The sequence below is a fragment of the Phaenicophaeus curvirostris genome, chromosome 4 (genome assembly GCF_032191515.1).
Source record: "Phaenicophaeus curvirostris isolate KB17595 chromosome 4, BPBGC_Pcur_1.0, whole genome shotgun sequence".
Taxonomy (NCBI): domain Eukaryota; kingdom Metazoa; phylum Chordata; class Aves; order Cuculiformes; family Cuculidae; genus Phaenicophaeus; species Phaenicophaeus curvirostris.
The window spans coordinates 65,255,907-65,271,256 of NC_091395.1; the positions used below are offsets into that span (position 1 = coordinate 65,255,907).

General features: G+C 40.2%; 1 protein-coding gene across 6 annotated transcripts in view; it reads right to left on the minus strand.

The window, feature by feature from the left end:
• C4H4orf50 (chromosome 4 C4orf50 homolog) overlaps positions 1–15,350 on the minus strand; it is an 84,674-nt gene that overhangs the window by 40,575 nt on the left and 28,749 nt on the right. For all 6 annotated transcript variants that reach the window (XM_069856320.1, XM_069856319.1, XM_069856318.1 and 3 more), the window contains 2 exons: positions 11,957–12,199; positions 10,447–10,856 (listed from right to left, as the gene is read on the minus strand). In XM_069856320.1, coding sequence (XP_069712421.1) covers positions 10,506–10,856; positions 11,957–12,199 — 594 coding nt within the window. In that variant the 3' untranslated portion in view covers positions 10,447–10,505. The remainder of the gene's footprint in view (positions 1–10,446; positions 10,857–11,956; positions 12,200–15,350) is intronic.

Consider the following 15,350-nt stretch of genomic DNA (forward strand, 5'->3'; position numbering starts at 1 on the left):
GGTAGGACTTATACTGTGACATTTCAAATAAGTCTCACAGACAAGACAACCTCTTCTGAGGGAAAAGCTAGTCTAGGAAATAAAATATGAATTTTTTACATTAAAAAATGATCAGATTTATCCATAAAAAAAGATATTAATCCTAATAATATTGTTAAGGCAATTGTCTTATTGATATCCCATTTGTATATAAAACGCTTAATTTACAATGTACCCCAGCACTGAAGAAGCAAGTAGGATTTTTCCAAAATACAAAATGAGTGTTTATTTTCATACTAGAGTTTAGAATTTTTTTTCAAGGACTATTATTAATCTGAGGCAAAGCCTCCTTCTCAAAATAGTTTATTAAACTGAAAGATGTGTCTTGACAATAACGTTATTCTCTCCAGCACCCAGTTTGCCACTGCAAAGAGCGCTGCTCATTCTTAGCAGAACATTACCTTCTGGAGACATGCTGGAACCAAGCAATTGCTTTTATTTTAGGAGAGGCAGAAGCTACTTCCCTTCTTTACATCCTGTAAAGCTCCCAAGGAAGCATACCAACAAGGATTTGTTTTAATATCACCTTACTTAGGACACAGAAATTAAGAACGCAAAAGAGGTCAGAAGCCCTCTAAGGGAAACACGTGTTTACGTGCTTTCCCAGGAGAATGGCAGCACTGCAGGTACTAATCCACTGAAGAAAACACTCCACAGTTCAGCCAGAATCAATGTTTGAATACACTATTTTATATGTTATTGCCCTCTCTTCTGCATTTTCCTCTTTTACACTATTCAAGGGGAAGCATAGGCAACTAAAGAGGAATACATAGTTCACAGACAAAGAACAGGGAATCCAGCTTATGTTTATGCAAAAGCTCCTGAGTATTAGCACAAGACCTAGCATATGCTCTATGCTTCACTTGATGAATGCTGTCTCTGATCTTCTGAGGCCTCAGGAGAATTTTTCAGGTCAACAAGGCTTCAGATCTACATATTCATTTTATTTCCTAATTAATATATTTATAAACTGGTAGCTAAATATCTTACAGTGAATCCAGCAGAGCTGGTGGCTATAAAGTAAGACAAAATTATATAGTTCAACATATGAGTACAAAGGAAGCCAGAACATTTGAAAAAGGGTTAGAACAACATAAAAGAGAGGTTCACAAGTGTTAATGTCCATTATCTCTTACATGAATGCTAGTCCAGTGTTCAGAGCAGTCACCTAGGACACAGGAGGAAGATTTCAAGTCTTTGTCCTGACAGGCACCACCAGATTGCACAACCACGTCCTATATGACCTTGGTCACATTTACTACTGAAATAATATAATATAAGTAGAAATTCAGCTTCTCTTTATTCTACAGTGTAGACTTGACATCTGAGGCAATCTTCTTCAATTCATCTTTATAGCTAGTTGAAGAAGCACCAGTGCAGATCATCTTGCCTATTTTAAACCTACATTATGATGAGATGAATCCTGTCCTGTAGATGAAGTGCTGATTCCTTTTCATGATTGTCAGGGACCCCAGAAGTCTAACTCAGACTTGTACATGTTCCAAGGAATCCCACTCCCTAGATTATGAATTAAGCTTAGCTCCTAAAAAGATGATGACAAACTCCCTGCTTTGCAGACAGACATCTGACAGTCACTGCTGTGAAAGTCTGCAGTGTTGGCTGAGCTATAAGCAATAAAAAGCTTGATTCTGCAGCCTAGCAAAGATACTGTGTCACCCAAGAACCAGGAAATGTAGAGTCAATTGTCTGTCCACATGCAAAAGTCAGTGCAAATCCCAGCCTCACACAGACATCTAAAAGATGGACAGTGGGAATGTGCTGTTCTAGGAAAGAAGCAGATTTCCAATATAGCAAGCAGTGATTTTAAATTTTTTTTTCTCCTGACTCTTCTGAGCATCAACACACAGATTGTTTCTGTTCTGAACCTAATTCAGACCACCTAACACACTGGGACTACTGTCCACACCAGCTGCATCTTTATTTCTTAGGTTTCAAAAACCTGAAGAGGTTATCCCCTCCAATACCCTCTCCAACATTCACTCAAGGTCAACCACCTGCCACACAATATTATTTCCCCAGAACTTCTTGCAGAGCTCTTTCTGTGGTCATTGCTCTTTATCAGGTTTTGACAAAAATGGTTTCAGGGATTTATCACTTGAGCAGCCACACTGACAGGTGTGAGGAGACAGTAATTTCTATTCATGGACAGGAGGCGACGGGGCTATGATGAGCTGTAAGAAGTAAATTAGGGGATGAAAACCCCTGCAGCCATCATAAAAAAAAAAAATACATGACCTCTATCTCCCAGCTCAGACTTAGGAATTGTCCTCCATGACATCACATCTTAATTTAGTGCTGATAATGCTCACTGTGCTCTTTAGTTGGACCTTGGTTTCTCTACTCTTCAGATCACCAGCTACAGGATACAGATAGTATACTTCTGCCTTGCAAAATGATGAGGTATCCAGATCATACAGGAGTCACATAAAGTAGATATGATTTTTATTTCTGCCCAGCTCATGTATGTCAGACAACCTGTCTGGTCATCCATAAACCATCATTTGCAAAAGATTCACCATCCACAAAAGATCTCTAACTAACCGTTCAGAAGCCACATCTTCTTGGTGATGATAACCAGCACAGAAAAGGCATGCAAAAATGTAAATGGCAGAAATGAGCAGACCCCAGCTCCTCATTACCACAGAGCAGCCACATAATGGACTGCAGCCTCCTCAGAGAGACAAGAACAGCCTTGTGCCTCCCAAGCAAAGCTGCCTGCACAGTCACAAACTGCCAGTACCCTCTGGCTGGGCAGCCTCATCCTTAGATATTAAAGCCCACTCACCACAAGGGACTGCCTGCAGTCAGCTGGAAACAAAGATGTGGCTGCCGAGAGACAGAGCACGCAGCCCACAGATGGGAAAGCAAAGAGGCAGCATCCAGCAGATGGTGGGGGCAAGGGAGGGCAACAAGAGATGGCCACATCCTCCCTTTCTAGCTGCAGTTTTCATTAGGGTGAGAAAGAATCAGTCACGACTTTCAGCCTTGGAGCCATGTGACAAAAATCAACAACAATGTGCTCTTGGATAGTCCCACTTAAAAGAAGGCTTTACCAGCCACCCATACGCTGAGAGGCCATTGCCCTTCAAAGGTTCTCGCTCTTTTCCAAATACAATTAGTACAAGTCCAATCCAAATGAACTTCAAGGAATCCTTTACTGAAATTTCCCCTCACTCTGCTTCATGTTCTCGCACTGTAACCAAAGCTGTAATGGCAAGGCAGAACAGATAATATCTTAACTTCTCAGTAATTGTTGATTAAATATTCCCAGCAGCACACCAAAAAAAAAGCTCTCTCTCCATCCTTAGATGTTTGACCTGATTCACTAATGGGTTGAACATAAATGCAATTTCATTGCATGAGAAGCCAGGCTTACAGCTGTTCTGGATCACCAGACTGAAACCGAGCTGCTGGGGCACCCTGGTGAACCTGACCCATTGTCTGTAATAAGAGCTTCTAACTTCTTTTTTCTTCTCCCCTCCTACCCACTCCCCCTCTCCTTCGTTTCAAGAGCTGCTTACTCCACAAGTTATAACTTTTTCTCTCAAGAACTTGCCACACTACACTGAGTTTTCCAAAGGCCGATAGGTTATATTGTGTGAAATATGACTGCGGCTGCAGTCCAAGGGATCTTTAACAAGGGTGCAAGTGAGGCTACCTTCCACTGTGGGAGCTTGGCATTTTACTTAGCAGTGCTTATCTTCTACCCAGTAAAGGTTCAATATGTTTATGCATATAAAAACAAAACAAAAATGTGCTGAGAATACATTGTACAACAACTGATCTTTTATCTTCCCCTCTTTCAGCAGCAAGTGAGACAAAGGCAATCTAAACTGCTACAGGGCAACTGTCCCTCATTGGCCTGGTCCCACTGTCATCCACACTTGGGCTGAAAGGTGAAGCACACAAGTGAGTTTCCTTCCCTTGAAACTAGGATATTTGGAAAGAGACGACAGATTGATACATACCTGGATTTTAACCTGCAGAGTAGTCTAGGTACAAGAACCTCCAGTGCATAGTCTTAGTTTCCTCTTAAGGTTTAAATCCAGTCTTTAAAATAAAAATAAAAAAATCATTCTCTCCTCATGTCCCTAATTCTGTTAGCAGATCACGAAGGAAAGAGGAAAAAAAAAAGGAAAAAAAAAGAAAAAGATCTGCAGAAAGTGACTGCCCCTTTTATTTTATACTACCTTAATTTAAGTCAAACCCCATGCAATTATATATATATATAGATACATATATGTGCACTAGATGATCTTTAAGGTCCTTTCCAACCCAACCCATTCCATCATATGTAAATGAACACATTATTCTAAGATTCACCATTATTCTGACTGATAGCACCAGACCCACAGTCTGGAGAAAGACAATATGCCCAGCTGAATGTAACAGGTCAAGTTCTCTGAAGCATTCAATTTTCTGTCCTTAGCCCTTCCTGTTCTCTTTATTCCCATGAAAAAGCTACTGCAGAAAAGATGGCCTTAAGTCAATGCTACCAGCTGTCTGACCTGCTGAGAACATAGCTGTACAAAGAGATGCAGGAGTTTCTTGGTTTAATCAGGCCTTAAGAGAAAGGACTGCACTGTAGAAATCTTTCGTCCATTATCTGGCTTTAATTAGGAGCTTTAATATCCATCAGCTTAATGGCTAAATGAAAAACCTGTTACTAAGAGGATATTAGATTGTGCTATTACAAATCAGAATTCCTACTCCAAAAATATAAACAGGAATTATTAAAGGACTACAGTAAATTTAATCATAGGCAACTTGGTTTTGTTCTGACTCATACAAATATCAGTCCTGAGCATGGAACTGAATTACTGCAGGCTAAGCATTCCCAAATCTTCTATGCGCATCAAAGCTTTTCATAGCACAAGATAAGACATAGATCACAAAATCACAGAATCACTAGGTTGGAAAAGACCCACAGGATCATTGAGTCCAACCATTCCTATCAATCACTAAACCATGCCCCTCAGCACCTCATCCACCCGTCTTTCAAACACCTCCAAGGAAGGTGACTCAACCACCTCCCTGGGCAGCCTGTTCCAGTCCCCAATGACCCTTTCTGTGAAAAATTTTTTTCTGATGTCAAGACTGAACCTCCCCTGGTGGAGCTTTAGGCCATTCCCTCTCGTCCTGTCCCCTGTCACTTGGGAGAAGAGGCCAGCTCCCACCTCTCCACAACCTCCTTTCAGGTAGTTGTAGAGAGCAATGAGGTCTCCCCTCAGCCTCCTCTTCTCCAGGCTAAACAACCCCACTACCCTCAGCCACTCCTCGTAAGACTTGTTCTCCAGCCCCTTCACCAGCTTGGTTGCTCTTCTCTGGACTCGCTCCAGAGCCTCAACATCCTTCTTGTGGTGAGGGGCCCAGAACGGAACACAGGATTCGAGGAGCAGTCTCACCAGTGCCGAGTACAGAGGGAGAATAACCTCCCTGGACCTGCTGGTCACACCGTTTCTGATACAAGCCAAGATGCCATTGGCCTTCTTGGCCACCTGGGCACACTGCTGGCTCATGTTCAGTCGGCTGTCAACCAACACCCCCAGGTCCCTCTCCTCCAGGCAGCTTTCTAGCCAGACTTCTAGTCTGTAGTACTACACGGGGTTGTTGTGCCCCAAGTGCAGGACCTGGCATTTGGCCTTGTTAAACCTCATGCCATTGGACTCTGCCCAGCAGTCCAGCCTGTTCAGATCCCTTTGCAGAGCCTCCCTGCCCTCCAGCAGATCGACACTTCCACCCAGCTTAGGGTCGTCTGCAAACTTGCTAAGGGTGCACTCGATGCCTTCATCAGGGCTGGACTCAGCACTGAGCCCTGGGGAACCCCACTTGTCACTGGCCTCCAGCTGGATTTCACACCATTTCCCACCACTCTCTGGGCCCGGCCAGCCAACCAGTTTTCCACCCAGGAGAGTGTGCGCCTGTCCAGGCCAGAGGCTGACAGTTTCTCAAGCAGAACGCTGTGAGAAACTGTGTCAGAGGCTTTACTGAAGTCCAGGAAGACCACATCCACAGCCTTTCCCTCATCCAGTAGCCGGGTCACTTTGTCATAGAAGGCGATCAGGTTAGTTTGGCAAGACCTGCCTTTTGTGAATCCATGTTGACTGGGCCTGATCACCCGGTTCTCTTGCATGTGCTTCATGATAGCACTCAAGATCACCTGCTCCATGACTTTCCCTGGCACTGAGGTCAGACTGACAGGCCTGTAGTTCCCTGCATGCTCCCTCCAAACCTTTTTTGTAGATGGGCACAACATCAGCCAGCCTTCGGTCCAGTGGAACTTCCCCAGTCTTCCAGGACTGTTGGAAGATATTGGAAAGGGGTTTGGCCAGCACATCCACCAGCTCCTTCAATACTTCATAGATGGTGAGTGGCAGGCTTCCAGAGCAACCCCTCTTGATTTCTACAATTGTTTAATCTCTAGGAGAACCTAGAGCAGACATTGGCATAACTTAATTTAAAGACACAGTGTTTTGTCATCTTCCCTGTTTTCCAGTGCCTTCCAGGCTTTCTCCACCAGACCAGTTCTCAAAGAGAGATGCTGACCATGTTCCTTCCTCTGATTCAAAAACTATGCCTGTTTTAGGTGTTCCAAAAATGTAACTGGCAACCGACTTTATCTTTAGAGTTTGCATAATGAATTCTTGGTGGTTATTTAGATGGCATGCACAGGTGAGTGTGGACAAAATACAGGGTAACTTTCTATTTTTTTAAAACATTATGAATGCTTTTTTCCTCAAAAAAAAAGGAATAGGAGTAGTCTAATACAAGAATTGCAGTGACCAAGGAAAAATGTTTGAAAATACACATGATCTGTCATTTTAGGTGTTCTGTTTCATTTCATCTGAACATAAAAATTGGCATTGCATTCCGTATTTATGATCTCCCCTACCAGAGAATAGCAAAATAGACAACACACAAGTGCAGGAGAATTATTAGTTTTCTTTGATTACAAAAAACTGCTTGTTCAGTGTTGGAAAAGAGTGATGGAATTTTTTTTCTTTTTTTCTTTTACACCTGTCATGGGAGAACGGCTATTCCTTCCCGTGTTTTTGATTTGCAGATTCCAATTCCTCCCCCAAAGTGTGTATAAACTGCTCTACAGTGTATTTGAAGCCTCAGGTAAACTGTGGGTTCATCTTTCTGACAACCTTTAAAAAGCACTATGCACCATTTCAGGTTACTGCTTCCATGTACATGTATTCTCTATTTCTAACTAATACTTCTGTTAAAACTAGACAGACAAGAGATGGCTTTGCTGCTGAAGTATAATATTTTTACTTTAGTACTATGAGTTCATCTAGAAAAGAAAAAAAGCAACAAACACCTGGGCAAATACTACCTGAATATGTTCATAAACATTCATTTAACATGAACTATTGATCCTAGCAAATAGTTTTCTGTGCTGTTTAAACAAGTTCTTTGTAAGTGAAAGAGCCTGAATAGGAAGCAGACTCAGTAAGTGTCTGTCAGCAGGAAGCACACTGTTGTCCAGTTTCCTTCCAAGTGTTCTGATCATCCAGACAAACACAGATAATGCCATCTGGCTCAAAGGGGTCCATGGATGACAAACTGCAGATCACAAGTGATTCAACACAAGTCATCTCTTCAGATGTGTTCTGCAAGCACATTGCCACTGATCATCCTGAATTTCAAGAAAATCCAAATAATTTACAGAATAAGGGACAATATTAATTATTCGGTATGAGTCACTCAGCAAGCTCAGACTCCCAAAGGACATCAGCTTGGCAGGACACCAACATACAAACCATCTGGACTGCCACTGTACATCTTAGAGCTGTTTTTATAAATTACTGAGTTTAAAGAACTTGAAGGCCCTTGTTTGATGGTGCAATGCATCATCTAATCTTCTTGTATATCAATTAGTGCATAATTAATCAGCATAATCTGACTATCACTTCTCATTCACCCATTCAGTTGTGGGAAAAAATGGAGTAGGACAGAGGTTTAAAAAAAAAAAGCCTTTAGCTGACTCACCTTTTCTAATGCTGTCACATGCACTACTACAAACTTTGTTGTTAAATTATTAGCATTCCTCCATTCCTCTGCTGCAGTGCCTAAAATCTTGCATTTTTACTTAAGAGAAATTAAAAGGAGCTGAAACAGTTGCTCAAATGACAGCTATAGTATCTCCACATATTTAAACAATGATTTGTAGTAGGAAGAATTTTTTTAAAAAAAATTAAAAACACAACAGGCTACAAGGTTTTGACTGAAATCTGTGACTTGTAAAGCAAAGCTACAAAGTGCCAGCACAGAATCCATTAGCCGAAGAAATTGCTTGAGTCCATTTTGCATTAGTCTTTCCATGTAGGTAATATCCTTGCAAGTGTCTATTCCCCCATTTACACTTGCATGTGTCTGCAGCTCTTGTTCAAGAAATTACTAATTTCAGCAGCTAGAAGAATGAGGCCAAACAACATAATTAGCTGAAAATGAAGTCTGAGGTTTAAAATTAACCACCTTTGTCTTTGATGGAAAGGGACTGGACTGAGAAATTCTTAATTTCATAGTAAGATATTCTGCTCCCAATCACAAAGTAGACAGTTACACTAAGACAACAAAGCCTATGTTATCATCACAGGGTATTATTGCTAATACCTTTATTATTAGCAAAATTCATCCATTAAAATCTGACCTCCAGCCTGAATTACCAGGTCCTGTATTTTACTGTCAGCAAGATAAAGCTCAAAACCCCGTTCTCAGAATTGTTAATTCTTAAAGCATCATTTTATCGACAAACATTACTGTGTCAAATATTTACATATGGTTTTCCACATAAAACCCCCTTAACATCTAGCAAGGCAGTTGGTGTCTGAGTATCAGGCTAACCTGTCTTCAGAAATGCTGGCCAGGCATTAGGAAGAAGAGAAAGACACAAGAGCAGAAACGCAGATTTTGTAACCCCACCAATGTCTCCTCTGCTTAGACAGCGCTCCAAAACACCACTTCCAGGGGCTATTTCTCTGGGCATCTGGTGTGTGTTTTCTAAAGATATGTTGGATGAAGACCAATTCAGGTACTGCTGTAAGCAATTGTATTGATAACTTACTGATCAAAGGAAAATGGGTTTTCCACAACAAAGAGTGAACATGTGCATTAATATTTCTTAAAAATAATTTTGTTTCTGACTCCGGAAAAGCAGCATCAATCAAAGTTGCAATGTACTATGAACCAGCTAAGGTAATCAGTGGAGGCAGAGGATGAGCATAGGAACAGTGCCACATATTACTGTGTGTTAAAAATGCTCTTCTAAAAATGCTTTCTAACTAAGATAGTTGGGAGATTTGAATAATGGAGGTTTTCCAGAAGTATTAACTCTGGTGGGGTCCCAGTATAAATGGCTCTTATGTGCTTTGGGGAATTGACAGTCCTGCTCAGCTAAACTTCCCAAAGTCAACTGGCATTAGTGCACACGTGCACCTACACAGACACACTGTTCCCTCTTCCCTTCCAGGATCCATCCAAAGTTCATGCAGCCCAGACCACATCTATTTCTGAGCCAGACTACAAAGAAGCACTATCACAGCTGCTCTGACACTGCATTCACTTCTTCCTAATCCAAGCACTGTGGTTCAGCAGCACAGGATGCAGTCTGAATTATCCATCCCTTGAAATCAGCTGTTATTGTACTTACAATGCCCAGGTGGTCACCTGAAGAAAGGAGTCAGGAACATGTGCAGTAAAGCTATACAAGCTAAGCTGTAATGTGAATAAGGAGCTTAAAAATAACAATTGAAGCATGTTATTTTTACAGATACTACCACCTACAGGAATATATTGAGTACTCTGCTGTAGGTCAGCAGGATAACAAACAAACAAGAAACCAACCCCAAAACAGAAAAAAAACCTGAATGCTTCCCCCCTGCAAAATCCTAAGACACTAAAGAAACACTAACAGCAAAACAACTCCCAGATTTCTGTAAAATTTGTTTCTAGGAAATGTATGATATTATATTTCCCTACGTTCCAGAGGAAACAGTCTTTCAGAACTTGCCACTGCACACTGAAGAAATTATACATATTATATATGTATAGAAATATATATATGAGTTATACATAAAAGTTAATCTGATTTAAGAGATAGTTTCATTGTCTCAGTTATAAGAAAAGCAAATTATAAACAAGTAGTGAAAAGAAAATGGGGAGTCAGCCCAGATGACTGAAAAATCCACGGGTTTCAGTGACCTCAAATGTTCTAAGATGTTTCAATCATAAAAAGTACTATAGCTCTTTTTAGGTCAATTTTCCAGCCCTATCATACTAGTTGCTAGACCATGGTAATTAGCAAAATAACTTTTTTTTAAAAAAAAGTAAGTAGCACTTTTGTAACAACAGGAAAATCACATCGCCAAGATGCTTTACCTTGTTTTATTTCTGCAGGTTTTATTCTTTCCTGTGCAGCTGATTTCTCCCCACAGGATTCAACCTTTATTACTTGCTGACAACACGTCTGACAAATAGCTTTTTGCTGTGGTAGCTGAGGTTGAGCCATCTGTTTTTTCTCTAGAGAGCCATGCCTTATTCATAATGGCATTTTTCTGTTTCTTTCCCTGGGGAATAGGACCTGCATGCTGATTTCCTATTTGACCCCAAAATACATCATCACATTTCGACAACCGATCCCTCCCCTTCGTGGCCCAGAAAGCACCACGCTCCGGTGGCACCGGTGCATTCTTCATCCTTGACAGCAGAGGCCAAGGGGCTTCCTCATGGATCACAGGCAGGTTGCAGTCAGCCTTCGGATTTGAGCTGGAGGAGACAACTGAAGGTATCTGAGGAGGAAAGAAGAAAAGAAGACATAACCTTGGATGTCCCAGGCCACTCTGTTTATTGTGGCTGATTGCAGCTGTAGCTTCCTATATAACTGTACAGTAGGACTGTGTCATGTTCTCATTGGGACCTAATTAATGCACATGTGATGAGCATAAGAAAATAACCCTCGAGTTTATAAAGATCAGGTCAATCAAAGAGCTATTTGCTTTCTACTCTCCCTATTTTATGACAATATTTTCATTGATCCTTCTTACATGTGACTGAAAGAAAATAACTGGGAAACTGGACTTAAACTGTCACATATATCCCCTGTACTAAATAACTTAAAGGCTTCACATGTCTGAGTCATCATGTCATTGTATAATAAATTTCTTAACTAGAAGGAAATTTCATTATCTCGCATGGGTTTTCCAACTATTAACACCAAAAGCAAAAACAATGCTTTTATTTGTTTTGTTACAGGTATTTTAATCCAAAATTATAAAGGAAATTAAGTAGAATAATATTTGTAACTACTCTAGCTAACTGGCTCCAGTAATTGCATACTTTAATTTTATTTGCGTATAATTATGGAAAGGTTATGTTGTCTCAGAGAGGGTGAAATCTCCTGCGTGTTTAGTTTAGCAGCAGACTGTCACAAATGCAATTGCAATTGATCAGCTCTGTTCTTAACAGGATTCCTGCAGTTAATGGAAATTACTATAAAGAGGTTCAGGGCATAGGAATAATTGGATCACTGAAAAAAACCTAAAACCCAAAAGAATTGGAGGGGATAAAAAAGGTAGGACAAGATCAACATAACAACTTTTTTTTTTTTTAAACATTTAACAGTTTTCAAATGTGGTCTTACCAGAGAGGATACCATGATGAAAACAAAACCTTTTAGCTATTTTTACAAGCCCCAATCCATTTCTAAATAATGGGGAAGAAAATGCCTAAAGAAAAACATTAAGCATTTATTGTCCTCAGCTTGTTAAACCTAACAATTAACTGTGCATCTCTGGAAGCAATCGTTCAAATATCTAGTATGTTCTCTAAAATGACTGCCAAGGATAACAGATTTCACTAAACCAAAAACAATGAGAAAATTTTTACTGACCTCGCAATTTTTGTGATGGTTTTGTCTTAGTTCTTGATGCAAGGCTATGATTCTCTCTGGGCTTGTTAATTTTATAGGAGAAGCCATATACATGTTTGGAATGATGTGAGAGCTGGGAATGCAATCCACTTCTTGCTGAAACTTTGCAGGTATTGGCTGAGTCATCCCATTCATTTTGGCATATGTCTCGTGATCTTCTAGCTGTTCATCAGCCTGTGAAATGTTTGTGGAAGAAGGTAGCATCTGCAAAAGAAAATACCATTTCAGGAAATCCAAACTAGATGAAGTTTTCCAACACTGTTTACATTAGATTAATGGCAACCACTTGGATGAATTCATTGCAATAAATGTTCTTACAAATTAAATGTAAATAAACTATGTTTGCCAAAATAAGAAAAAAATATAATATACCAATTATTTTAAATGTGAAGCATTCCTGCATCTGTCTAAAATGGAATCCTGCATTCATCAACTCTTCCCTAAAACAAGAAAAAATTCTTTAAGCTTTAACTATACCCAGTATTTGCATTTTGATATTAAGAAAACCTAGAAAAAAGTAGAAAAAAATATCCCATTTTAAAAATTGTATAATGTTAGGTCTCCTTTTGAGGAATCTCAAAATTATTAACATGATTCTCTCATGCACATATTGTCTCACTCCACACTACAAGACAAATTCTAGTTTGTCTACCTACAAATGTTCAAGAAAGTTAAGCTGAATAGACTTCAAAAGTGCATTTGTTCAGCTGCACGAACTCTTAAGCAGACCCTCCTCTTCTGAATCACAATAATACTAATTCAGTTGATTTTATTTCACCTCCAAATCAATTTTAACACAACAACAAACATTATTCTTCAATATCTTCACTGAACTAAAGCCAAATTTAGAAAGAAATGGCAGTTGTTTAATTTTGCACCTTTTCATAACAGTTGCAAGCAAGAAGAGATGTCCTTGAATGTAAATGACTGTCACAGGGCAGTGGCATTTTATAGAAATTTATTAAAGCTATACAATTAATGTTACATTTCTTCTTGCAACTGCACAGAAAAACAAATTTAAGATTGTTAATGACAGTTTCAGCCTTTGGGGTTTTAAAAATAGTTACTAATTCATTTCCAAAATTAATATATCTGATTCTGAGTTATCACCTCATTGTCATTAATTCTCTTGCAAAACTCTAGAAATGTACGTACTGTAAATATGCCAGGTCAGGAAGGGTTATTTAATATATATCATAGTTTACTTAAAACAATACATTGGTTTTCCTCTGCACAACTTCAGTGAGTATTAGCCATATTACTTGTGTCTGCTCAGGCTAAATGTAAAAATAAAAGGATTCTGAAATGTCATAGTGGTGTAAGATTGCTCTGAACGATCCCTCAAAGAGAGGAGCATTTACTGACGAGATCATGTACCAAAATATAACATTATCATAGAATCATAGAATAACAAGGTTGAAAGAGACCCACTGGATCATCTAGTCCAACCATTCCTATCAACCACTAAACCATGCCCCTTAGCACCTCGTCCACCCGTGCCTTAAACACCTCCAGGGAAGGGGACTCAACCACCTCCCTGGGCAGCCTGTTCCAGTGCCCAGTGACCCTTTCTGTGAAAAATTTTTTCATAATGTCCAGCCTAAACCTCCCCTGGCAGAGCTTGAGACAGTGTGTAAGCTGTTGATATTTGCCAAGAGGAGAAGTTTCACTGTTTTACTGTTTTCCAGGAGTCATCATTGTGAAGCTTTATGAGAAATATGCTACTTGCAAGCAGTTCAAAAGCAACTCCAACACAAGGGTTAGAGCATATAGCTATCAGTGGTGCTGCACCATCCCATAGCTTTGCAGGTGACCCTGAATCCCAACTGTTGACACGTACAAGCTAGCCACACCTGAAAAAGCCCATCGCTCTCAGCTCCTTCTTGAAACAGACCCTCAAAGCTCTTGGTCTCCCTGAAGTATGTGACTCATCATTCTGAAGTACACCTACACACTGGTACTCAGGAGAGTGGGTGGTGCCTGTCCATCTCTAGACCCGGTGCATGAAGGATGAGAGAACATGAACACAAGCAATGAACACTGCCTTTGATCCCATTGCACCTTCTGTTCTTGGCTCCCCAGTGTGAGAGGAAGAAACCAATCCTCCTGAATTCTGGTCGTTAGTCTAATTAGAAGTACCACATGCAGGCATGTTTGGCCAGCTGAGACACCGACCACTCTCTAGTAAGAAGCTACCACCTGGCTCATTTACTTTAGGCTGAGCGACAGGTCAGGGAACAAGACAGTGGCATCCAGGAGTCGCAGGATCACTCTTAGTGACCAGCTTTAGGCACATTTAGTTTACTGCTCTTCCCTAAAAGACTTTCCATACATTGATTACAGAGGGAACATGTGACAGTATCTGGATACAAAATTTATTTAGGTAGGGTGGCATGAATACCCAAGAATATCCTAGCATCACAGGCATAGCTCATTTGCAAAGTGAAAGCTATGCATTTAGATATTCCCCTCTCCAGACAGAAGACAAAGGCAGCTTCAGAAGCCCCGGGTTCCTAACCAAGGGTATGAGTGTAGTACCTGCCCAGCACTCAAAAAATGCTGACTGGCTGAAAGTGATAGAGGGGTTACAAAGGGCAGCGCTGAAATGTTTTGAGGCATGAAGAGATTAGATATGAAATTATTTGATGAGAATTTCCTCACTACAGGAAGCACAGTTAGAGGCATTCCTGGTGACAGATGAGAGTCAGCAGGAGCAGTACAAGTTCTGGAGTTCAATGACCCGTGCAAACGCAAATCACTGTCCTCATAGGCAGGAGAGCTGGTAAAGCTACCAGAAAAAAAGCCAGCACCAAATCCAAGGTGTGACACTGGCACGTTTCATTTCTAGAAAAATAACCTCCTTGCAAGGTCTCTCCTTCCTTTTAACTGTTCAACCGACAAACTCTTTTGCCTCTTGGGATTACTGAATTCTGCTGCTGCTAATGTAGTAAAACTCAATAGGAAGGAGAGTTAACGTAAACCCTGATGAATCAAGCCACTATCACACTGATGAAGTTTTCACAGTATAGCCTGCACTATATTTGAAAGTTGGTATGATCCTGTCAAATAACAGATGTCTCCAGTGTTTCATAGGGCTCTATGAAACACTAAAGATCACATTTTCCATAGCATTATGGATGTAGCTAAAGAAATATCCTGCATTCCATCTCAGTGCCCCGATGATTTCTTAGTCTTTTAATTTTATTTACAATATAGATTGTTTTCTTTTGGTATTTTTTTCTTTCGTCTCAGGTTTCTATAAATTACTCACCTAGGAAGAAATGAAAATATTGTGATATTCCAACAAACTTTAACAAGTGCAAACTTGCATAATACCAAGTTCTAGAAAAGACTG